The sequence below is a fragment of the Scatophagus argus genome, chromosome 1, assembly GCF_020382885.2.
Source record: "Scatophagus argus isolate fScaArg1 chromosome 1, fScaArg1.pri, whole genome shotgun sequence".
NCBI classification, from domain to species: Eukaryota; Metazoa; Chordata; class Actinopteri; family Scatophagidae; genus Scatophagus; species Scatophagus argus.
This window is the reverse complement of record NC_058493.1, coordinates 6,655,729-6,681,303: the sequence shown is the minus strand read 5'-3', so window position 1 is coordinate 6,681,303 and position 25,575 is coordinate 6,655,729. Positions and strand designations below refer to the sequence as shown.

Sequence of the window (25,575 nt, the reverse complement as noted above, 5' to 3'; positions counted from 1 at the left end):
GTCAGCTTTGTCTGATGAACCCTCATCTGACAGGTAAAGGGTGACAGAGCTGTCTGTGGTCTATCATGACAACACAGTATTCGGTCCTTAGAAAAGTCTTTAGTATCTTCTCTTACTCAAATGTATGCAAAAGCAAATCAGGATTTATTGTGTTCAGAAATTATTTGCTTTACAAATTTACTGCCGGCAAATAGTACTCACACAATTACTTACAAACACACACATGAACTTTGGGATCCACCAGTACAACATACGGCATATACACTCAAAATTCTGCGTATAGTTGTCTTGGTAAATTCTCCTTTAGAAGAAAAAGTAATAACCTTTGTTTTACTTCTCAAACCAGTTTACTTAGCATACTTACACTTTCCTACTTTCTGGCTGTGCCTTCCAGCATTTACCTTATCATAGCAGGAAAAGCACAGGTGTCAATAATAACATGAAAGGTGTGCCAGTGAGCAACGACCCCGCATGCTGCATGCACACTGTCAAAATGAAGCAGCTACACTGGATTCAGTCGTCATTACTTTTATTATCTACACTTGCGATTTTTCTGCTGTGACACCTCAACATGTCTTGACTGAAAAAGGCTTATTGCTTTTAGACGAATGGCCAAATTGTACGCGATGTTTTTGTGTTGGGGGTAGATGGTCAGCACCATTGCCTCATATACACAGTCTGAGATTTATGAGCTGGTCTGGTCTTACCATTGTGGAGTTTGTGTGAATTTCATCCCACATACCAAAGACATACGGGTGAGGTGAACTGGCAAGAGTTCTTGCGTGGGACAGACGAAAAAGCATCACTGTTTGCCTCTCCATATTGTTTCCCTGCCCAGCTCCCCGATGAACCCCATGACCCTGACTAAGTATGGAGGTCTAATATGTTGTTATTACATTCATTATAGCATCATAAGCTATAGTCCATTTTAACAGAATACTGTAACTATCAACTTGACAACATGTGGTTTTTAAATGAATGATTATGCTAAATTATCAGTTACATTGTAATTGATGTTTTTGTTGGAGGAGCAGCAGGCTATGATGAGCCATGGTATAAGTCTGCCTTTCACTGATGGAAACTCTGACGCTCGCAGAGAAATATTACAAAGCTAAGAAAAATAATAATGTTTTACAATGCAATCATTTTACTGTAAATAGGTGTCAGTTTGGTGAAGATGTTCATGATGTTTTTTTATTTATTTTTTGAGTTTTTAGTTATTAAGTCAGCTAAACAATTTTTTAGGCTGTAGTTTATAATGTAGTTGAGAAAAAATAAAACAAACCTCAGTGTTGGTGAGGGTCTGCGTATAACTGCTGTTCATTTTGCCCAATATTTTCCTGTCTTTGCCACTTTTATATTGATTTTTGAGACCTTTTGCGGCTACATTACATAATTTTGCTTTTGATCAGGTTCTGCTGTGAGCTACTGTAGTTCACAACAAAGAAATGTGTAGCTGGTGTGACATCGCTGCTTTGAGATTTCAGTGTGAAGCTGCTGACAAAGGTACAAAGGGTCCAGTAATTATGTAGTGCCTCAGCTGCTGGTGCGTTGGTTTCAAAGAGTGCAACGTTATGTAATGTAATGTATTATAATGGGAAAAAGTCTCAGAACCCCTTATGTCATATGGGACACAGGAAAAGAGAAACAGTGTAAACCCTCATCAGTGTTGACACATGGGATATTGGCTTTTTAGTACTGCACATAATTACGAGCTTCACCACTTTTACATTTTATTTTATGGTTTCTAATGTCTAAAATCGTGTCATGTCTTTGTGCTTTGAAAATTAGGGGACATACAAAGTACAATTCCGTTTGTGTTCATAAGATTCAAGGACACTGCAGCTCATTTACTGTATATGTTGTATGGTGATAATTTGAGTGAATGTAAGCCACTACTTATACTGTAAATTCATGTTTACATTTAAGTCATTTTATTCAAAACATCATGTCTAAATTGATTTTCTCAGAGTTTAATGTCTTTACATGTGAATTAGGACACTATAGCAGCTTTGAACCTCATCCTGGTTTTGATCTTAATTGGGATAGCCCATAACATTTATTTAGTACAGGGCTGTCCACAGTAGGGCCAAAATTTATAACAACAACAATAATAATAATTGTTCATACTGTTTTATTTTTCTTAAGTAAAATGCTTTCTAAATATGTAGGATCTCTAATTCTTAATTATTTTTGATAACTTCAAAGAAAAAATTTCTTTGCTCGGGAAATCAGTCACCCAAGGGAGGTTGTAATTCTAGTTAGCAAAAAAGTTTGGGGACCCGTGACATAGAACAGGAGAAGCCAGTATCCAGGATCCAGTATCTGCGTGCGCTGTCGTGTCTTGATTTCTCACCATCTCGGTGAAAAAAAGGGAATGTTCAAGGGCCTGGATAAGGTGTTTATGTCTTGGCTCCTGTGGGAGTACTCAGGGTACTGATCATCAGCAGGACACTACTGCGCATGTAAACAAACTCAATGACCTGCTCGGAACAAAACTCTGGCGCTGTTTGGGGTCGGCGGCTTAAAGTGGAGACACAACCGGATGTAACCAATTAAGCCATCCGGCAGCTTAGAGGCCTTGAAGCACTCTAGCTAACGTCATCTAAATAGTCAAAATCTAAATATTTTAATATATATTTTGTATTGGTATTTGATAAATCTAAAGAATAGAAATGATTAAAGCCATCTTGATATTTAACAACCACGGAAAACCGCGGCTGATCAGATTCTATCAGTATTTTGTAAGTACTTTTGAGGGGTTGCGTTTCATAACATTAGCTTTTTCCAGTTCCTGACTTCACTGAAATTTAGCTAGCGGTCGCTAAATGTTAGATTCGTTTTAGTCATCGGGTGGACAATCATCCCTACCACAAATGTTAAGTTAACAAGATCGTGACCTGTGTGTGTTGTCTAAAGTGTTCTGTCAGTGGCCAAGTTACAACTTAGAAACAGCGTTAGCTGATAATAACTAGTGATTATTTAATGTTAGGAGAGCAATCTACATAGCTTATCTAGGCAGCTTTTAGCTTCAGTTCCCTTCCTTTCAGCTAAACATACCTCTATACAACTCAATTTATGAATTTACTAAGCAGTATAAAACGAACGGAATTAAACATTAGATATCGATTTGCAAATAGAAAACATCTAACATTTATGCTTGGTATAAATATGTTGTAGCTATTACTCATAGCTAAAAGTAAAATTGGTCTGCGTCTTCCAGAAAGAACAAAGAAGTGACTGTGGACACCAGGGCTCATTAATATACACTTGCCTTCATTAACTTTTGCTTAAGTAGACACAGTTACATTACAATTAAATAATAGTTGGGTCCCTGAAGAGTGTGTTTGTTAGCCCAACACAGACTACATGTAGTAGAATGCAGCAGAATGGCTAGCACTTGGTAGACTGTGTGTCCTGTGTTTTCTTGCAGGCGGAGGACATGCAGCAGCAGATCATTCGGGAGACTTTCCATTTGGTATCGAAAAGAGATGATAACGTCTGCAACTTCTTGGAGGGTGGGAGGCAAGTACTGCAGTTTGCCTCTGTATAAAAATCACACTTTGACCAGTGAATAAGCATTTATCAATACATTTACATTTGGAAAAAACTCTCAGGTCAGTTTGTTAGTGGTAAGTGGTGCACTCTTGTCAGAAAAAGTGTGAGAAGTTACCTTGATTTGGTTGTGTTGTGATTTCTACCTTAGTGTGGCAGATGAGCAACATGAGATTAAATACTTTAGAGATTTTTAAGATGATGTTAGCAGAAACGTAAAGGCAGAGCTGTACTGTGGATTTTTGATGTGTCATTCTAAAGACTGACTACTGTAAATACTTTGCCACGTTTATGGGTTGTCTCAGTTTGGTTTGATGTGACTGCAGCAGCTTCCCCTGGCAGAAAGCTACTTATCAGCAGTTGACTGCAGATGCAGTAGCATGACTTTAACCGCTAGGTGGAGACAAGCCCACAAAAGTAGAAGCGGTCTCAGTCACCTCTGTCATTTCTCCAGTCGACTAAGATAAAATAAGATGAACTTTATTGACCCCGCAGTGGGGAAATTCACTTGTCGTGGCAGCTCAACTTACACACCCAAACCCAACTTTCAGTTGTATAGCATGTATTTATTTGTTTCGCTCCTGTCAGCACAATTAAACACAGCAGCACAAAGCTGGACCTGAATTGTCCTATAATGAAGCATTTTGTTTTTCTTCTCACAGTCTCATTGGTGGCTCTGACTACAAACTGATTTACCGGCACTACGCGACCCTCTACTTTGTCTTCTGTGTGGACTCTTCTGAGAGCGAGCTTGGCATTCTGGACTTGATCCAGGTCAGCTTCTGTTTTATTCAGCTGCTTTACATATTTATTTGATTCAGAATCACACCTTGTTCTGTTTGCATTTCCCATGTCACATCTGCGGTTTTTGCACTTCCCCCTCAGTTTGCTTACAAAGTCAGTCTGAACGGAAGAAATTTTGTCTCTGCCTTGTGCTATTGAACTTATTATACTGTATCTGATTAACTGTGGGAGACATAATGCTGATGATTTAAGAAGTGAAACTTGTTGAACTCAGAGGAAATCTTTCTGGATATGACAGTCATGAACTAATAAAATGTAAATAAGGAACATCACAGATACAAACTGTACAGACAGCTCTATTAAGTTATCAAGTGCTGATACACTCTTCTTTTTATCAGCTAAAGCTGAAATCTGCCTTCGTATTTCAATTGTGTCTGTGGGAACATTAGGTTGTATGTGTGGCACCACCTGAGAGACATAATTCATGCTAATATAAAACAATTTGTGCCCTAAAGTTAAGCATCATCAGTTTTGGGATGTGGAGAAAGTGAGTCAATATGCTCAGTCCTTCACTCGTCACAGACATCAGTGAGTCTCATAAAAGGAGAATTATCGCAGGTGGAATGAAAGACAAACAAGCACCTACTGAGGGTTAAAGATCAAAGTTTCAGTTGCTTTAAATGTCTCCTCTACACTCTTGTTTCTTGCTATCACGTTGACTAAACAACACATGACACAAAAGTAGTATTAATTTCAATAAATGGTCTCATCGACATGAAGCATAAATGTTTGTGCTGATACAAACTACATGCCCTGACCTACATGCCTTAATGTCACTTAATCTTGAACCTGCAGCCATTTCTGTAGTTTTTTTTTTTTGTTTGTTTTTGTTTTTTAATATGTATGAAGCATGAATTACTGAAGCAACCACTGGCTTCGTGCAGGCCTGTCTGGCCATCTTTACCTATTCAGCTCACTTATAAGGACTGTATGAATTAATGATAATAAAAATCCATGTGTTTCTGCCCTCAAATATAAGTTGTTTATTTTGTTGTTTATTTGAGAAATGAGACATTTGACAGTTCAAATTCTCTTTATTGCAGGTATTCGTGGAAACGTTGGATAAATGCTTTGAAAATGTCTGTGAACTGGACCTCATATTCCACATGGACAAGGTGAGTGTGGATTGGAGGAGATTTTTTTTTTTGTACAAGGATCTTCGTCAAGTTTTTTTTTTTTCACGCAGTTCTTGGGGTAGCTTTGACTTATACATAGAGCATCACAGCATGACCTGCTCAACCCATCTGCAGTGTCACAACAACCCCTTTTTAACAGCTTGCTGAACAGCAGCTCTTGCGTGTCATGTTAATTTGCGGTCGTGTTGACTTCACATGAAAAACAATTCAAGACAGTGCTGGCTTTAATCCTGTAGCAGGGGGTTAAATGAGGTCAACTATATAATTTCAGCGTTTTCTCTGCCCAGTTTTATGCAAGTAAATTGATCAGGTAATAATCCATTGAAAGCAAATTGGTTCATTCTCCTCTTCATATGTGTGCATGTGCATACAGTCCACCTCCACCTCAGCTGGCCACATTCACGCTTGGCACAATGCTGTACCTTGAAAAATGTAGTCTGAGATAACCAGTATCTGTAAAACAGTGGGAACATTAAGGCCTTTGCACACCCAGTCTGTTATGTTCCCCTTAAGATGTTGAGAACAACCTCATTTTTATTCTTTTATCTTAACCATACGTGCGCTAACTTCAAAAATGCAGTTTGTTACAATTTTTTTTATTTCATATTCAATAAAAAGCCCTAGAATGCGGGGGATTCTTGTGCTTATGAATGAGCTGCAGAGAGACGAGGTCCCGGGGGTAATGTTCAGTACGCTCATGTGTGTGGGTCTTTTCCTTTTAGCCATCTGCTTTTCAGGAACATCTGCATTCCTGTAACTGGGTCGCTTGTATTTGGTGTGTAGGTCCAGTATTTTTAACTAATAATGTCTATCAAACTAGGCTTCTCTTCTGTATGAAGTACAGTAGATCTTGAAAGTGAGATTTTGCAGCTCTGATTGTTCCTCTAAAAATTCTCTTCAGTGGTGGATTTTTTAAAATTTACACTGAAACTCCATGCAGGCTCCTTTGTATTGTTCAGCCTGCAACAAGGCCTCTTTTTTTCCCCTGGAACTTAGCTAGAAGTGTTGCTGGATACTAATCAGACACATCTACAGCCATCTTGATTAAATTTTCCCAGCAGGAAATTGATGTCATGTGGTGCAGTGGGGCTTGGCCTGAGGAATGCTCCAAGAAGAAACTACTAGAGAGAAAACCCTTTGCTCCTCTAGCAGGACAAAACTATCCTGCATACCACTATGAAGTTAGAATTTTTTACACATATGCAGAATTTTGAAGCAGATTTAAAATTACTAGTCTGTCACCAACATGCAGATCAATAAAGGACAGACTTCGGGCTCTTGTAATTTCGTTCTGTCATGTCACTTCATGCAGCTGTTACTGATACGGTCCAATTGTTTTTGCAAAGAGAAAATTTTGGAATGCAGCTTTATGGAAAAGTACATGTTGCCAATCCAAAGTTGTGCCAGAAATGATTTCTTCAGTTTCATCCTTAACCTTAAGTAGGTCCACACTAGAAGAGGGTCTCATATTCCCCCAAATATTTTCTGCCCACAGGAATTTCCAAATCTAAAGTTGAAAGAGAAATTGAAACTCTTGTTTAGTGAGCCATGGGAGCTGCGTTTCAGGCAGGATCGGTGTGTCTAACGTTACATTTTGTACCTCTCTCATCTCTTCTGTGTCATTTGGTATTAAGAAACACAGTTGCTAGATGAGACGGGGCCATAAAATACCTCCCAAAACTTCTCAAGGCTTCAAGCAGTTACATCTGGTTCCATTTTGGAGCAGGCAGTTTGTAATGTCATGCAACCCAGTTTTTATTAACCCAATTCCTATGATCTAATTTTCTATTAGACATCATTAACAGTTTCCTGGTACATGTGGTAGTTCGTTCTAAACGTTAAGTCAATGCAAAGAGGCCTGCATGCAGTTGAACTGAATTGACACATACGGTGGTGTACAGACTGTCGCTGTGTTCTGATATGTCTGTCTGCAGGTCCATTACATCTTGCAGGAGGTGGTGATGGGAGGCATGGTGCTGGAGACCAACATGAATGAGATTGTGGCCCAGGTTGAAGTGCAGAACCGGATGGAGAAGTCAGAGGTCAGTCTGTTGGCCACATTAAAGGACCATGCCAGTGTTTCTGCAGAGCTTAGCCCATAGACTGCAACTTGTATAAATATACCATTATTGCAAATAGTTTTTTTCCAATGCGTACATAAGTTTTTAGATAGATGTGTCGCTTTTGCTTCGCAGGAAGTTACACTGGTAACCATTAACTATTAAAAGCAGACTTGAAATTTTAACGTTTATTTGACAGGGCATCCATCTCTAAACATCAGAATGGGAAATCAGCTGTCTACACAAATAAAAACAAACATTAATGAGACTGAAACAGTTTTGAAGTATTTTAACCTATAGAACTAACAAAACTCCAAAGAGTACTCCATCGATGCAGCATTGTAGTCTTCTGAAACATTCATGATGGATGCTTTAAAAGATATCGTCTTTTTCATTCCACTCATTCTTCCTCTTTGTCAAAACTTGGCACCTACATTACACACAACATAACCTGCCGATAGTTACAGCACAATTTTGCGCGTGCTATGCTTGTTGTGGCTAATGTACCCTCAAGCTGCTAGCAAGAGATTAGAGGCTGGCTACCGAGGTCTGGTAACCTGACTGTGTTAACTCCTTAAGTTAACTGCTCTTAGCGCTTGTCACAATTTCCACATCAATTTTAAATGTTGACTGCGAGACAGATGGGTCACTCACGTCTGACTGGTTAGGGCAAAACAAATTAACAGCCCTCTACAGGAACACAGTGTCAGACTGATTGAATGAAGTAAAATGAAAATTCTGTGAGGCTAACTCACTGTTTGATGACCTTTGATGGCAGGATTCATACCACTCTCTACAGCCAGGGGCTGTGTAACCTAGCATAAAAACTTCAAACAGGAGGAACCATCTAGTCAGGAATAACGTGCAAAAACAGTGTGACTTTAAAATGTCTCATTTCATAAAACAATAACTGTAGGCATAGACAAACCTATGTTAATAATAAGATGCTATAGTGATATAAGACTTCCACGCACGGTTATTTTAAAGGTGTTTTCTGCGTTGTTTTCTTTTTGTAGGGTGGTCTGTCGGCGGCCCCTGCTCGCGCTGTCTCTGCCGTGAAGAACATGAACCTGCCCGAGATTCCCCGCAACATCAACATCGGAGACATCAATATCAAAGTGCCGAGCCTCTCCCCATTCTGAGCTGCATTCCAGCCGAGCTCGCTCTGCGAGGCTGACGTACTACTGATCCAGTTCCCCTCCACCCAGCTCTGTTGTTAATATGGGCAAAACTGTTTTCTATATGCATTATGGAACCCCAGCAGCTTATTCTCCCACCACAATCTTTGAATGAATGGGAGATAAGCTGTGGATTATTTTTTTGAGTTCTACTGTATACAATTTACAGCTGACTCCAGTTGAAGGATTTGCACAATAATGTAAAGTTTGATTCTCTAAAGCATCAAGATTAATATTGATATGTATGTATTTTCTGCTATTCTTTCTGTGTTTATTTTCTTTTTATTTCTCCAGCTGATTTCCTACTCTTTTCAGAAGAAAAATGAACTGTGTTGGCCCAGCTCTTATTTTCCTGCACAACTCTAACAAGTCATGTCATTCATCAGTGATTGTCCCATCCAGGGTTTGACAACATTCCCTGTCTAGAGTGAGCTTTTGGACTCAACACGTTTCACTGTAATAAGGTCCCTTGGTCTGTATTGGCCTATAATTACTCAAACACATCTTTATCTCCTCTGCCAAGTGTGTGTTCATACAGACTGGGATTAGACTCTGCTCGGCTCTGGTCACAGTTTATTTTTCCTCGTCTGTAATATATTGTGTCTCTGACAACCTTTTAATTCATGAATAATAATATTGTTGTTCTTCTTGGTGCAGAATATGTCCAGTACAGCAAATGTAAAAGCTGTTTAGTTCTAGCCAAGTTTTAATGTGCTGTGATAGTATCTTGCCAACATCTGTTCTTATGGGCAGCAGCCTAACTTTAACCTTTTTGTACCTTCAAGTGTTTGTAAAAGTGTGTTGGTGTCTTGTCAAGCCTCTCAAGGAAGGCAAATGTAAGTCAAAGAAAGTCCTTGCTGAGGTAAATTAAATAGATTAAAAATCACTGTGGTTGTGCTTTTTTTGTGCAGCAATTCAGGAAAAGCAACCTTGAGTTTTTCTTATGTATCAGCAGGTAAGCTGTGCTCAGCCACAATCATGTGAAATGGTCTGAACACTTGATACCTCTGAGTTCTTTCTGCTCAACCTCACAATGAGTTTGCAGTCTTGTTGATAGAGCCACATTCTTTCAGCCCCCCCTTGGGTACTTTTGGGAAGGGAAATTGAGGGAGTTGTTCTGTCCTCAAGAAAAACCTGTGCTAGCTCTCACCACCTCCCACCTCCACCCTCACAGATGCAGACTGTGTTTCACATCAGCCAGGATCATTCCAGCCCAACTTCTGCCTCTTGTGCAGAGCTAAATCAGGGCTTGCAGTGGACATCCAGCTACACAAGGTTTGGTATGTACTGTTTTCACCGTGTTTGACATGTTAATTTATCCAACATGCTGCATGCCAATTCACTCCTGTTGTGTCTTCCTTCACAGCGAAGGTTTTATGATAGTCTGTGCATTAGCTTTACAGCATTTGCTCCTTTTACACTGAGAAAAGTCTCTTGTATTTGGTCTGTGATGAAAAGGTTCATCCCTGTCTGTTCACAAATGGTGCATGGATGCAGTCCTGACAATATAACTTGTGTGAACGGCTCTTTAAGAAAAGTTAACACAAAGCAGCCAGTTGAGTCTTTGTTACATCTCTTTCTCTCATCCCTTGTGTTTATCTCTCTGCTTTCAGTTCATATAAATCAGTATATAACCTGTGCAGTGCTGTTTATCATCTAATTAAAGTCCCAGTTTGACTCCTTGGCTCTTGTAGATTTATTATTGTCTGTCAACATCCAGCGTGGGTTGTGCTGGATGTAAACTCTGCAGCTACAGCTGGCTGAAGCTGATCTGTATGGAGTACACACAGAGCTGAGAGTAGGTCATGGGTTTATGTGCAGGCAGAACTTTAAAACAAGTGCGGGTGTGTGTGGGTACTAAAATGTATTTTATCATCACATTCTAGAAAAAAAGATTAGGAAATCTGGTTAACATGAGACAATGGGTGGAAAAAAAGATTAAAATAGTGCAAACAAAGTGTGTGCCATACTGACGATGTGTTTCTCTGTATTAGTCAAACTAAGTTTTCCAGTCAAAGCGTCCAATTTTAGTCTTTCCCAGATGACACCAGTCCTGTGCAAAAAGCAGAAAACTACGTCTATGCGGATTTACACAAAGAAAAATAAATACAGAAGTAACTTATAGGCACATGCAGAGGGCATATTGTACAGAGCGTTTAATGATTTTAACCATATGATAACAAACGGGTCCCTGCACACGCTCTGACGAATAAGAATACACAGTACATCCGGGCAAGTGAAGACGAGAGTCTGTTAAAATGAAACAGAGGTGGTCATGTGGCTCTTTTGTTGTCATTTTCTGTTCCATGAAAAACATGTGATTTTGTGGTCCAAGATAAACATTCACACCCACAAGATAATCCTACTTATCCCTGCTTACCAATTTCATGGGTTGGTTGTGCTTAGCATAGGCTGCACCTGGAACAGAATCCTTCTGTAGGCTTTATTATGTTATGAAAATGAGTTCAGAAGACCTTAATCTGAAGACCTTAGTCATTTTATGAAAAAAAAGAAAAAATAAAAGATTCTTGTGTGATAGTCTAAAGCTAAACTACATTTTCTTATTACTCAATACAGGACTTAAGGAAAGACAGGGTAAAAGTGACATTAGCATAACTACACAAAGGAAAGAGCGCTATCCACTGGTTATTTACTGTGGGTGTCAGAAAGAACTGAGAACCAACATAAACACTACACACTGAATAAGATTCCAAACACAAAACGTTCCAGACAAACAATGGTACTCTAATGTTCTGTACTTAATTTTGCTAAATACCAGAAGATTATTGTGCATGTGCATTTTGTTAGTTTTCAGTTGGCATAGCTAACCCTAACCCTATCATTAGCTAACCACAGTTTTGTAATATGTTGCTCCTTTACCTCTCTTGAGAGCTTCTCTTTATTTCAGTATTTGTCTTTTTCGCATACTTTATACATTTTGAAGATGAACAATCATTAGATGTGACAGGGACAGATAATGATGCCAGTACGCTATCCTCAAGAAATGACGGTGCTTCACCATAATGCTCTGTCGTTCCAATTCCCTACTGGTTTAGCCGTTTGTCATCCAGCCTGAAAACTTTAAATCTTCTTAAATGATCTTAAATTAATTATTATCTATCTTAGGTTTTATTCATTGCTTCTATAGTTACTGTGCTTTGCCTTTGTAATATTTTTTTTTTTTTTTCAAAATAATGATATGGTATAATGATGGTAACAGTCACAACAGCTGTGGTAACAGCATTACCATTTCCAAGCTGCAAACTGTAGATTTTTCCATCTTTCAGACATGCATGGCAGATTGTTGTGGTGCTGCAGCAAAGCGGACCTGAGGGCAAGACACAGAGAAGGGGTGAATTTAAGATTTATTGCAAGGGCCCAAGGAACTAAGGTGAAGAAGAGACGAAACGATGTGTGATGTGTGTGAAATGATAGGTGTTCAGGTGAGATAGGTGATGGGAGACGTCGGCACAAGGCTGGGCAGGAACGGTGAGGTGTGAGAGTGACCATGGATGGCTGGAGATGTGCGGGGTTAGCAGGCAGACAAACAACCAGATGTGAGGTGATTTTGAGGCAATAAGAGTAAAGATAGGAAATTACACAAACACAAGGAATGACTCTAATCACACAAAAAACCTGAAGTATCTAACTGACACAGCAGTTGAGAGTCTGATCTTGTACTGAATGGGTGATGAGCTGGGGTTGAAATACTGCCAGGTTGAGAGGTGAGCTGAAGGACAGCAGGTGGGCAGGCTCACCAGGTTTGCCTCATCAGCAGGGATCTGTGAGTGTCAGAGAAGGATTGCCACACACAATGCACACACACACACACACACACACAAGGAGTCAGACAGGAGTGCAGGAGACACAATGAAAGGGGCAAACACAATGATTATGGCTGTGACAAAGATGAATGGGAGCATTTTTCTTATTATAGAGGGATCCTAGACATAGGTACAGTACATCATTTCCAGATGTTTACAAAGCAGTGACTGTGAAGTCACCACCACAGTAATCCAATATATTCAATGGCTCATAAGATGTACAAGATGGTTGTAGACTGAAAAGTATCACTTTTCAGCAGGGTGTGTGTTTAGTGTTTTTGGTGTTGAGTTCAGCAGTGACTGTGAATGATGATGAAAGGCAGAAAGTCCTGATAAAAGTGTGACTTATCTGCACTCGCTCTATTAAGTGAGTTCGATGTATTTTGTCATCAGATCATCTCATTTATTGCTGCAATATCTACAGAAAGTAATAGTGATACCAAGACAGGTTATGATTAACAGGAATTCAAATTTCCATGATCAAAATCTTTTTTCACACGAAGCTTTGTACTTTTATCACGGGAATGTCTGTTAACATCATAATAATAAAATGAAGAATCTTCTGTATGCAAATAAAATAATAAAACAGATACCAACATATAAGATTATCATAGACTGGGTGAAGCTTCGGTCAGCTGAGGTAAGCTTGTTTTCAAATATAAGTTTCTATAACTAAAGGGAATCTTATCTTTAGATGTATAATAAAAGTGTTCAAGGAAGACTATCACAATGCACCATGTGTTGTAGATACCATCAGTTTAATTATTCTTAATCTTAAGAAGGTGCGCGAAGGGATTTATGAATCGTAGATAAATCCTAGAACAATGCTTTACAGGCATTCATGACTAAAAGTCAAAATGATTAAAAAGTCATAGGTTTCACACATTGGGTCTGCGGTTATGAATGTTAATAATAACTAACTAACTGACAGGAACGTGAGTTGTGGACTTTCAACTGCAAATCATAGTCTTCATCAGCAGATAAGTAGTTTGCTCACTTGCCATGGAGATGGTGCAGCTGTCACCATGCAAAATATGCCTATGTAGCTTCAGTCAAGGTCCAAGGTCAACAGTGAACTTTGACACTCAGCAATAATTAAATGTACAAAATGAATATGTTTTCTCTTACAATACCTTTATCAGGTATGTCCTTGAGCTGACAGATCTGCTGACACTGCAGTTAGCGATTCTTCAGGATGTTTCTCCTGTACTCCCACATGTACAATAAGATGACTGCATGATGAGGCTGCAGAGGAAACATCTGTACATGATATCAGGCAGAAAGGAAAGGACAGGAACTTTTTGTACTTCAGACAGTAGACGTGACAAAGTGTGCACTGAGTTTGTGTTATCTTCTGTCATGTTTGTCAGCTTGCTTTATACCAGGAGATATTACCACAGCTGATCACTGCACACTTAACTATAATGTAAGTGATTATGATATACAGGAGGAAACTTCTGATCTCCCACTGAGGCCTGTAGTAACTGGTAAATATTAATTTATTTGTACTGAAAAGGAGACAAAATGTGCTTTCAGGTTGCCAACAGTGCACAGTTTCTTTAATTGAGAATAAACCCCACCCTCAATGAAGGTACTACAACTTATCTATTATATAATAAATGTAGTTTGAATGGCCTTGCATTAAAACTGTTACCTTCCTTACAGCCTGATAAGTGTTTATGGTCTATTACATACATTATTACTTATTTAGACAATGAGTTTGCACTACATGAAAATGTTAGACCGCCAGGAATATCAAAGAGTATCAGGGCAAGATGTCAGTTGTAAATGCTTACTGGTTGGCTTATTGAGTGTGTTTTATAATGTCACACAGTGATCTTTGTTCTGATCTCTTTGGTCATGCCTGGAAGGTGATAATTAACATGATGTGTTTGGTCCAGGCCGTTTTCAGTTGTAGAATAATCCAGATGACTTGTTGTCATAACTTGTCCACCCTAGTACCAGAAATACTACAAGGCATAGGCCTACACTTATCACAGAAGACGGATCAGTAGTTATAAGGAAAGGTGCCACAAGAGTCTTAAGAGCTGCATAGATATAGCGACATTTTCAGCATTCGGAAATAAAGTGACTTACTGAAAACCAGTAAAATTAAGCTACCGATCAGAGGTAAATTTGTATGAAGCTCTGGCCAGCTGACATGACACATATTCCAGTGAATAGTAGTAGCCCAGTAGTTGTAGTGCAGATAGTGGCAATGGCAGTGCTAAATGGAGCTATACACAAGCTCTTCAGGTTAAAAAGAACCTGTGTGTGTCCAAAAATAAAAGTGGACAGGGTAAGAGCACACAGGACCCTCTCTTAAAGTTAGCGTAAAAAAATGTTAGCAGTTATTTGCCTGCTGAACAAGTTCAAAGCACTGACAGGTTCATTCAGAAATTATATTTATGAACACTAACATGTGTGAAAACAATGGTCTGTCCTCAAAATACTGTACAACAGACACTGGAATCATGCCAGATGCATTATAATAAAGCTGGAAAAGCAGAGCGGAGCTGGTAAGGTTTGGGGATGGATTAGTAGGGTTCAGGCAAGAAAATGTTTTGTTTTTTTTTTCAATGATGATAAACTCTCAATCGTTCCTGTTTGAGAAAATGAACCTGTGCGGTTTGGTGACAGAAAGCAGCAAATTTAATGGGCAAAATTCATGAACAGAAACTGAGTATAAGCACATTTCTAATACTGAACAGTCTTCTACCCATCACGCTATGCTACAGTTTCTATCTGTATTCAGATGCAGAAGTATATTAATTTTCAACATTTAGGGAAATGAACGCAGTTAAAGCCATACTTGGTATAGGGTATAACCAGTACTTCTAAGGTTAACAAATTTTAGACTTAGATGGCTATTGCTCAGCATCCATCAGCTTATCTATACAGGAGTCAGTTTGTTAACTTTGTCACTATATTTCTCCACCATATGTCCGAGGTTATCATTCTGTGTACCATTGTCTGATAAAAAGAAACTGAATGCTACTCTTTCAAAATACTCAACCTAGCAAATACGTTTTCCTTTTTCCATATTGGCCACTTTCAGTGGTTTGTTGTCGTGGGAACTGATCATTTTTTACATGTCTTTGTGTGAAATATTTTCCTATGCAACATATGACAGACGCTTTATCATCTTCTTGCTTGCATCATGGCCACTGTATGTGTGAAGGGTAACAGTTAGCAGCCTTTTTTTACTGCACTGATCACAGAGCATTTTCATGAGCATTTTCATTTAGTGCCATACTGAATGCAAAAGTAATGCAAAGCAGTTGATAATACATTTCATAGATTTTCTTATAACACACAATGTTAGTGGTAGCTGAGAATGAATCACTGAAATGTAATTTGTTCATAATAAATAATGCTGTACATACTAACAATAAAATTAAAATACAAGTTTTGATCTACATTTATTGTGTACCATTACTTGACATTTACAAATCCAAGAGCTGCTGGGTTCCAGATTAAATAACCAAGATCTTCCCATCTTTTCATTTCTCTTTAGGTGTTATGAGCATGTACTTTTTGCCATGTTAATAGTTCAACCATTAACTGAAAAGGGAAGAGATCTGTTGTACTGGACATACAGACTGAGACCCCTCAGAGTTCTTCTCTGATCTCCTGAATTGGTCATGGGAAAAGTCTACTATATCAGCAAAAATGTGGGCCTCGTTATGCTTGTATTGGCGGTCTCTGCTCTGGCTATCATTATAGCCCTGTCCATTGCATATGACAAGGAAAGGTCCAAGAATCGAGGAAAGCCTGGAGATGGAGAGACGGACAGCACGAGCGTGCCTGCACTCCTCACAACACCCTTTGCTCCCAAGGAGCCCTGGGACCACTACAGACTTCCAGACTCCCTTGTTCCTGTCTCCTACAATGTGACTCTGTGGCCTCGGCTGGAGCCCAACGCAGATGGCCTGTACATATTCACTGGACATTCAGCGGTGGTCTTCAGATGCATGAAGGAAACAGACCTCATCATCATCCACTCCAACAAGCTGAATCTCACCACCTTCTATGGGCACTTTGCTAAGCTGACTGGCCTGGGTGACGCCACTGTGCCCACTATAGAAAATTCCTGGCTTGTTGTGAAGACAGAGTATCTGGTTCTTCAGCTACACAGTAGATTAGCTGTTGGAGCATCGTATGTACTTTACACTGAATTTGAGGGGGAGCTGGCAGATGACCTGGAAGGCTTCTACAGGAGTGAATACTTTGAGGATGGTGTGAAGAAGTAAGGAATGACAGAATGGGAAATAAATTGTGGTGCAGGAACACTGTGCTCTTAAAAGTCATTTTTATGATTCCAATGTTCCTCTTGATAGGACTTTGGAGTATTTTGCTTTGCTGATTTGTGTTAATGTTTAATTTGTACATTTTGCAGAGTTGTTGCTACCTCACAGATGCAAGCAACGTATGCCAGGAAAACATTCCCTTGTTTTGACGAGCCAGCCATGAAAGCTGTCTTCAGTGTTACCATCATCCACGACAGAGCCACTGTGGCCCTGTCTAACGGCAGGGAAACTGGTTCGTTTTAGAAATAATTTAGTTATGTGAAAATGTCTTAATTCTATGCTGAAACTAACTATGTGCAATACAAAGAACACAGGTGATGGTTAGTACAAGATGTTTAACAGGCTTGTAATGAAAAAGAAATGAAGGGTGTTGTTTTGAGGACAGTTTCTCTATAAATAATTAATAACTTGGACATACAACAAACTCAGCAACTAAATTCTGTTAATGCTAACAGAGTGTCGGAGTCTAACTCTTCCCCTCTCTGAACAGACAAAACAAATTCTGACATTGATGGCGTGCCTGTCAGAGTGACTACGTTTGAGCCCACAGAGAGAATGTCCACATACCTTCTGGCGTTTATTGTCTGTGAATTTGTTCACATTCAGTCATTCCAAAACAACAATTTGTTGGTAAGGACCGTGCCATATATCTGCATACATACGAATAAGATTAGCGCACAAATCAATTTGCGTCATAGCTCAGAGGGTCAGAGGTCACATCATCACTTTCCTGTTCCTATGAGTTGTTCTGATACTGATACAGTACCACCGAAAATGCTGTACAGTAATGATAGCAATAATCAGAACTGGTATCAAGAAGAAAAAAATGGCAGACAGCTCTATCTTCTACGTGATCCCAGACTGCAATAAAATTTTACTGCAGAAATAATTTGTTATGTGGACTAAAAGTTGTCAGTTTCTTTCAGGTCCGAATCTGGGCTCGAAGAAAAGCCATAGATGACAGACAGGGTGACTATGCTCTGAATGTTACAGGGCCGATCCTTCAGTTCTATGAGCACTACTACAATGCAACATATCCACTCATCAAGTCTGGTAGGTCAATGCTGCAGCGTTTTCCTGTGGAAACAGAAATATTAATGTCATTTCCTTTATGTCACATAGTCCAGCATGGAGACTTACACATTTGTTGCTGGTCATTTTAACCTGCATTTAAAAGTAAGTAGAATACATGTTACTCTATAAATCAACAGCATCAGATCAGTAGTACTGACTGAACAGGACTAAGAGCCTACAGCCACATGCTCTGTGAGGCTGTAGTGGTAGTGGTGGTGTACAGTGGTGTTTATAGATAATTGTCAATGTAAACATGCTTACATGCTCACAGTGGCAATGCTAGCATGCTGATGTTTCATGTTCACCGTCTTACTGTAGTTTAGCGTGTTAGCATGCTAAACGTTTGCTATTTAACTCTAAAGGCAAAGTGTAGCTGAAGCTGGTGGTAATATCATCAGATTTGCAAGTATTTGCTTTTAATCAAAGTAAAATCTGACCTGATTATGATGCAATAGAGAAAGTTGAAGGCTTGAATGTCCCTACTAAATTTTATAATCTATCCGGTAGTTAAGACATGTCACTCACAACCACAGATATCAACCATTTATGATTTCTGATGTCCTTGTTCTCCCCAGATCAGATAGCTCTACCTGACTTCAGTGCTGGGGCAATGGAGAACTGGGGTCTGGTCACATACAGGGAAACGGCCCTGCTCTATGACCCGATCATATCCTCCACTGGAAACAAAGAGAGAGTTACAACTGTAATCTCCCATGAACTCGCACACATGGTATGCATAATGTTTCTGCCAAATTTCTGTTGTTACATCAGTTTAAGTAATTGGGGGAAAAAAAGTAAAAACAATAATATATCAAGTTAAGTTAAAGGTGAGTGTTCATTTGGTGCAAACTCAGAGTCACTTCGGTCCTTTCCTCTGCTCTTGTGAAGAATGAACTGGTATTGTAAACACAAATTTAGCCAGAGTATTCAATCTCCCTGTGCAAAGCAGATGACAGATAATCACCAAGGGACAAATTAACCCTGCTCTCCTTTTAGATGTATTTAAAACCTGACAGAGTAAGTGATGTGAAATTCTGTACTTCTGTGGTTGGGAATTTTCTTAAGTCCCTGATCTGTCAGTTTTTATATTTCTTGGAATGGAGCTTTAGTGGTAATGTTGGCTAAAACTCACTGTGGAATAACTCTTTATCTCTGTCGCCTTTATTGTGTTTTTTTCAGTGGTTTGGCAACCTGGTTACTCTGAAATGGTGGAATGACCTGTGGTTGAATGAGGGATTTGCATCATATGTAGAGTACCTCGGGGCTGACTATGCTGAGCCCACCTGGAACATTGTAAGAGCCATGCTTGTACCTTCAAAGTACATGTTACATTTTACAGATCAATGACCTCTCGCAGATATGAGTCAGAAGGTCTGTCCTAACACATCTCTCAATTTGGCTGCAGAAAGACCAGATCATATTGTATGACGTGCACAAGGTGTTTGCTGTGGATGCCCTGGCCTCCTCCCATCCGCTGTCCCGTGGAGAAGACGAGGTCAATGACCCTGCTCAGATCAGCGAGATGTTCAACACTATCTCCTACAGCAAGGTCTGTCTGATGCAGGATCTTATACAGGCATACAGTATTTGTATTTTTTATATTGTTTACCTTTAAGCAGTTCTATTCTTTCTCTTTTTTAATTTCACTGGAATAGAAATTTAGCACAAACTCTCAAGAAAACAGTGTAGTATTTGCTATGATTTATGTCTAAGTCAGTATGCGTTTTGAATCTTTTATCCATTCCCCCAGTGTGCACTATTGCGGAAATCTAATATTTTCTTCGGATTCAATGTGAAATACTTTGCTGTTATGAGAATCTTGAGCCAACCGAACTCTGGTGGTTTCTGTTTACTGTTTTCAGGGAGCAGCGGTGCTCAGAATGCTGTCAGACTTTCTCACTGAGCCTGTGTTTGCCAAAGGACTAAGTGTGAGTTCTAACTGTGTTATAAGGCCTCATCACTTAATTAGTACTGCCACTGTGTGTGTGTGTGTGTGTGTGTTTGTGTGTGTGTCGTAATGACAACCCGTGGCTGTGATGTATCAAACCAAGTCCCAGTGTGTTTGAGTAAACCCAAAGGTTACTCAAGATTATTCACTTCAGATTTCTGAGTCATCGCGCCCTGTATTCTGACTGATAAGACAGCATGTCCACACATGTTGCCAAGTGCAACATTTTGATTACAGCAAAGGTTATGTGTTGACAGTTACTGATGCTTTACCTGCTATTCATAATTTGCTTTCTCTTCTCAGTCTTACTTGAACACTTTTGCCTTCAAAAACACAGTATATACAGACTTGTGGAACCACCTCCAACAGGTCAGTACAGTTAAAAAAACATCTCAGTGTTGTGCACATTTTCCCCTGGCAATGTGTCCTTGGGTGTGTATTTCTTCTCAAGTTCCTGTTACCATTTGTTTGCTATCAGGCAGTTGAAAACACACCAGGTATACATATTCCCCACACTGTCCACCACATCATGAACCACTGGACTCTACAGATGGGTTTCCCAGTGGTCACAATTGACACCCGGACAGGAAGTATCACCCAGAAACACTTCCTGTTGGATCCAGACTCTGTAGTGGACAGGCCTTCTCAGTTCAAGTAGGAATCACTTTTTCCTTATCCTGTAAGTTCAGACAGTAAATGAAGAGATTGATTTCTTAATGCAACATCAGTCATTTGGATAAATGTCTAATTAAACAACTACTACTAAACAATTACTAAAGGAATATTGTTACACTTTAGATCTCAACAAAATCTTTGTAAGGATGTACTTAGGCACAGGAGTGGTGCTAACATTGGTATGCTAACACGCTCGAAACAACAATGCGAACATGGCTATAGTAAGCAGCTGTTATGCCTTTCATGTTCACCATCTTTGTTTAGTGTGTGAGTAACAGAAACATTACTGCAATGGGACAGCTCATGAATCATGTCCTGTATCTGTGTCATCTTGGTTTTCCCCACAGTCACTACAACAAATGTCATGCCCATATATCACGATATATCAGATGTATCATTTGAAAATTATAACACTAAAATGGCATTTTTCAGACGGACAGATCAGGAGGAAATTAACTTTGTTTAAGTTCATCTCTTCCTCCTCAACACACTAATGCGAGATCTGGATATCTGGACTGAGCATATTAGGCAAGCAGATGAAAACAAAAGTGGAAAAAATTGCACAAAAATTACATTTATTACAATTACATAGTCCCCAGTAGTGTGTTAGTGTTAAAATGCCCAGGGGGAATGGGTGGCAGAGGTGACTGTGCCCATTTTGGAGACAGGAAATGTATACCAACATGCCATCCCTGACAGTTATATCCCCAGAAGCGAAGCTAAAAAACAGCATTGTTCCACTTTCTAATTCACTGTCTTTATGTCATTTTCTGTCCAGTTACACATGGGTGGTTCCCATTAAATGGTCAAAAACAGGTGTGGAACAACAACAGTACTGGCTTCTTCAAAAGGCAGGTATGGTCATAGTAACATCCACTGATCTCCCTGACTAGATCAACATATTAGTAATGACTTCCTACCAGATGAGTTGACCCAACCAGTGGTCATGGTGTTCACTGAATATTTTGATATCTTTGTTTATTTTTTTCCACCAGCCACCCACAGTAAGATGAAAGTGTCAGGAGAGGACTGGGTGCTGTTGAATACCAATGTATCTGGTTACTTTAGGGTGAACTATGATCTTGACAACTGGGATCGTCTCCTCTCCCTGCTCAACACCAACCACAAGGTGCATAGACTGCATATTCAGTGTTGTGCATATTCACCTGTTGAAATTTGTGATGGCTTTGTATGTGCTGTGTTTCTTATCATAGATGAATACAGAAAATAGCATTATGCAATATTGGTTGCAGGCTTACCCACTCAAGTTCAAGTTCTAGTTTGTCATTCCACATTAGACGAGGATGCTGGGTTTGGGTAGGCTGGCCAGTCGCATAGCCACTAATGGGTGGGGTTGGTGTAAACCTCCTAATAGTAATAAAATAAAACTGTTAGATAAAACACACTGAATTTTATTTCATTTAACTATTAATTGTTTCCACTTTTCTTCTTCCACATATGAGAGTTGAGTTATGTTTTAGTCAGAATTGTGGCTGGTTTTGGCAAATTGCATTTTTTTCAGTCAATCTCCAGTTTTAATGCCAGGATTGCACCCTTAAAAGTGATTTCTGAAACTGCAGACTCCAGCACATTAGGAAAGAACAAAACTTATAAGATATCACGGCTCTTTACAGAAGTAGCGGCGCACTGGCCTGTGGATTTGAACATGTATGTGTTTGTGTGTCATATTTTTCAGGCTTTATCAATCATCAACAGAGCACAGATAATAGATGACGCGTTCAACCTAGCAAGGTAAAATAAAAAAAAAAAGCATGTAAAATATTAAACCTGTCATGCTTTGTATGTCTGCAAAGAATGCCAATGATTTGTTCCCTTTGTGTAGAGCCAAAATAATCAATACAACACTGGCCTTGAGAACTACCAAATACCTGTCCAAGGAAAGAGACTACATCCCCTGGGAGTCAGCTCTGAGAAACCTTGACTACTACATCCTCATGTTTGACCGCACTGAGGTCTATGGAGCTTTACAGGTTAATACTGCTTTACTGAAAACTAACTAACAGGAGATAATGACAGGAGAAGTGTTAAAAGGAAAAGTGTAAAATAGCTGTACATAAACTGATGTTTTTATTTTAGGCATACCTCAAGAAACAAATCCAACCACTTTTTGAGCACTTCAAGATGATCACAGCTAACTGGACCAAAGTACCTACAGGACACACTGACCAGTAAAAAATTTCCCTATAAACACAACAAAATGTATCTTTGAAGCAAAAAAAACAAGTGTCTCATCATTCGGTTTATTTAATTTAATGCATCACACTATTAACTCTGGAATATTATCTTTTTGAGATGCCTTAAACATATTCTTTTTTCAGATATAATCAGATCAATGCTATTGGAATAGCCTGCAGTATGGGTGTGGCAGGATGCAGGGAGCTGATCAAAAGCTGGTACAGACAGTGGATGGAAAATCCACATCAGAACCCGTGAGTACAAAGCAGTGTATGTCATTTATCCTCTGTCTTAAGGTTTTGTGCAGACAGCCAGTGAAACAATGGTACAAGTTAGCTTGTACACATTGTGTTTGGTATTCATTTTTTAATCGAGGGTGTGTTTACTTTAATATTTACCAGGATCCATCCGAACTTGAAAAGCACAGTTTACTGCAGTGCCATAGCCTTTGGTGGTGTGGAGGAGTGGGACTTTGCCTGGGGGATGTTCAAGAATGCCACTCTGGCATCTGAAGCTTCCAGGCTCAGGTCAGCCATGGCCTGCACCAAAGTACCCTGGCTTTTGAACAGGTATGTACAACATCCAGATGGTTGAAATATCCTCATTCCAGGTATTTTGTGAATGAAACACTTATCTGTGCATGTACTGTACCAATGTACAACACTGTCACAGTTACATAGATAGTTGGAGTGGATTGTTTTTTATTTATCCTGCAAACAACTTGTTTCATGTGTTTTCTGTACTTTTTAAGAGACAAACCTTTTCTGCTCCAAACAAAGGTTTCACTTGGGCTTATTTAAAGTGCAACTGTAAATTTTGCTCAACACACATTTAGAACTCAATTAAGAACTCAATTAACTATTTCATGGGTAGTAGGTAATACAGTAAGGTAAACATGGCAACAAAGGCATGGCTATCCTTTTTACATGCTCCAAATATTTAATGACTTTTAGTGAGTTTTTTCTTGTGAAATAAACATATTAAAATAGTGTTTTGGAAATATCTTTGTAATAAAAACTTTTGGTTTGGCCAGGTATCTGGAGTACACACTCGATCCAGCTAAAATCCGCAAGCAGGACGCCACCTCTACCATCCAGTACATAGCCCGAAATGTTGTGGGGATGCCGCTGGCCTGGAACTTTGTTAGAGCAAGATGGGGATACATTTTCCAGCAGTAAGAGCTCACTCCTCACAGGAATGAAAAAGGGGATAAAAAATGCTTAATCCACAGCAGCTCTCAAATGACTGTAAAGGTTAAAAAATGATGAGGATTTCTAGGTAGAAATGAAACTTCTCCAAGTTTCGTTTCTCTGTTGCTTGTTTTTCCTTCACCTACTCTCCCATTTGTTGAGTATGTAAGCATTTCTTCAAGCGTGTCCCAGATAGAGTTAGCTGGAAAACTACCAGACTCTTTGGTAATGAAGCATGAATAACCATATTTTGAGTCATATCCAATACCACCAGGCTGTATTTATTTTTATTTGAACACTTGCGCGTTAACAGGAGCATTTGTTTGATTTCTTCGCAAAAAGATTTTCAGTGAAGCCAGTAGCATGATATGCACAAGTTCCCTCTGTTGATCACTATCATTATATCACTACATCAAGTCAACAGCATTTTTCTTTTTTTCTCCTTTTAGGTACGGAAGAGGTTCATTTTCCTTCTCTAATCTCGTCAACGGAATCACCAAGAGATTCTCTTCAGAGTTTGAGTTGCAGGAGGTATTCGCCCACACATCCACAGACACACTGAAATATACACTGAATTTTCTTGAGGTTATTTAGAGGATAAAGAGGGACAAAGTTGGAGATTTTCAGTTTTTCTTTGCTTGTCACTCTCCAGCTGAAGAAATTCAGAGAAGACAACCTCCATGTTGGCTTTGGCTCAGCCACGATGGCCCTCGAACAGGCTATAGAGAAGACCACAGCCAACATCAAATGGGTGACAGAGAACAAAGCTCATGTGCTGAGGTGGTTTACTGATGACTCCACATGAGAACACTTAGTCAGCATGATACACCCTTTTTTGTGCTGACAGGGATTAATAATGAATTACTATCGCTATAATCATCCAGAACAACAAATGACCAACTGTTTTTCTTGGTACCAGTTTCGTAAAGACATCTGATATGACACAATACATCCATGGACATTTCTACAGGAACAGACATACAATGGACAGTGTCCCACACTCAGTATATCAATATACACTATATAAACAAAAGTATTGGGACACACCTCTGTATTATGGAATTTGGGTGTGGTGTGGGGCTGTTTTTCAGGGGTTGGGCTAGGGATTTCACTGGGAAACCCATTTGTAGGATCCAGCGGTTCATGATAAGCTCCAAACTGCGGGGAAGTTTTATGCCAGCTTCATCCACTGCCTGGTAAAAAAGAACATTCAGAGAGAGGAAGGAAAATCAGAAGAACTGTTTAACTTTATGACAAATAGTTCAGAGGGAAGCCACATAACAAGAAGCCATATTTTGACATTTTTGTTATATTTATGTTTTTCAATAATTTATTCAACATCTTCTGATGACCAGTGGTCAGTGTGGTAACAAGTGACAATTACAATTACAGTATAATGCTAAATATCAAAACAGGGTGTAAAAATAGGCACAAGTTCAAAAGAGCCATAACACCCACCAAAGGGAGATCTTAATGCTTCAGCATACCAAGACATTTTGGACAATGCTATGCTTCCTACTTTGTGGCAACAGTTTGGGGAAGGCCTTTTGCTATTCCAGCATGACTGTGTCCCAGTGCACAAAGCAAAGTCCATAAAGACATGGCTGGATGAGTTTGGTGTGGAA

General features: G+C 39.3%; 2 protein-coding genes across 2 annotated transcripts; both read left to right on the top strand.

Moving 5' to 3' along the window:
* The first annotated feature begins 2,531 nt into the window (after positions 1-2,531).
* On the top strand, positions 2,532-9,619 carry ap3s2 (adaptor related protein complex 3 subunit sigma 2). Its single transcript, XM_046407793.1, has 6 exons — positions 2,532-2,744; positions 3,434-3,525; positions 4,218-4,329; positions 5,403-5,474; positions 7,430-7,537; positions 8,572-9,619. Exons 1-6 carry the CDS (start codon positions 2,676-2,678, stop codon positions 8,695-8,697), a joined length of 579 nt encoding a protein of 192 aa, XP_046263749.1. The 5' UTR covers positions 2,532-2,675; the 3' UTR covers positions 8,698-9,619.
* Positions 9,620-9,756: 137 nt separating this feature from the next.
* On the top strand, positions 9,757-25,524 carry LOC124068983 (aminopeptidase N-like). The gene is made up of 21 exons (XM_046407665.1): positions 9,757-10,013; positions 16,075-16,806; positions 16,957-17,099; positions 17,358-17,497; positions 17,794-17,920; positions 18,517-18,671; positions 19,121-19,234; positions 19,347-19,490; positions 19,804-19,869; positions 20,193-20,258; positions 20,368-20,543; positions 21,343-21,419; positions 21,560-21,693; positions 22,261-22,316; positions 22,408-22,555; positions 22,662-22,753; positions 22,904-23,014; positions 23,162-23,329; positions 23,794-23,934; positions 24,400-24,481; positions 24,603-25,524. Exons 2-21 carry the CDS (start codon positions 16,202-16,204, stop codon positions 24,753-24,755), a joined length of 2,898 nt encoding a protein of 965 aa, XP_046263621.1. The 5' UTR covers positions 9,757-10,013; positions 16,075-16,201; the 3' UTR covers positions 24,756-25,524.
* Positions 25,525-25,575: the final 51 nt, after the last annotated feature.

Bases quoted from the DNA above. Each gene is read 5' to 3' on its own strand.
- ap3s2 (XM_046407793.1), top strand. From the start codon at position 2,676: ATGATTAAAGCCATCTTGATATTTAACAACCACGGAAAACCGCGGCTG. The intron at 2,745-3,433 runs GTAAGTACTTTT...GTTTTCTTGCAG, and splicing joins TCAGATTCTATCAGTATTTT to GCGGAGGACATGCAGCAGCA. The intron at 4,330-5,402 runs GTCAGCTTCTGT...TCTTTATTGCAG, and splicing joins GCATTCTGGACTTGATCCAG to GTATTCGTGGAAACGTTGGA.
- LOC124068983 (XM_046407665.1), top strand. From the start codon at position 16,202: ATGGGAAAAGTCTACTATATCAGCAAAAATGTGGGCCTCGTTATGCTT. The intron at 23,935-24,399 runs GTAAGAGCTCAC...TTCTCCTTTTAG, and splicing joins TGGGGATACATTTTCCAGCA to GTACGGAAGAGGTTCATTTT. The intron at 24,482-24,602 runs GTATTCGCCCAC...GTCACTCTCCAG, and splicing joins CAGAGTTTGAGTTGCAGGAG to CTGAAGAAATTCAGAGAAGA.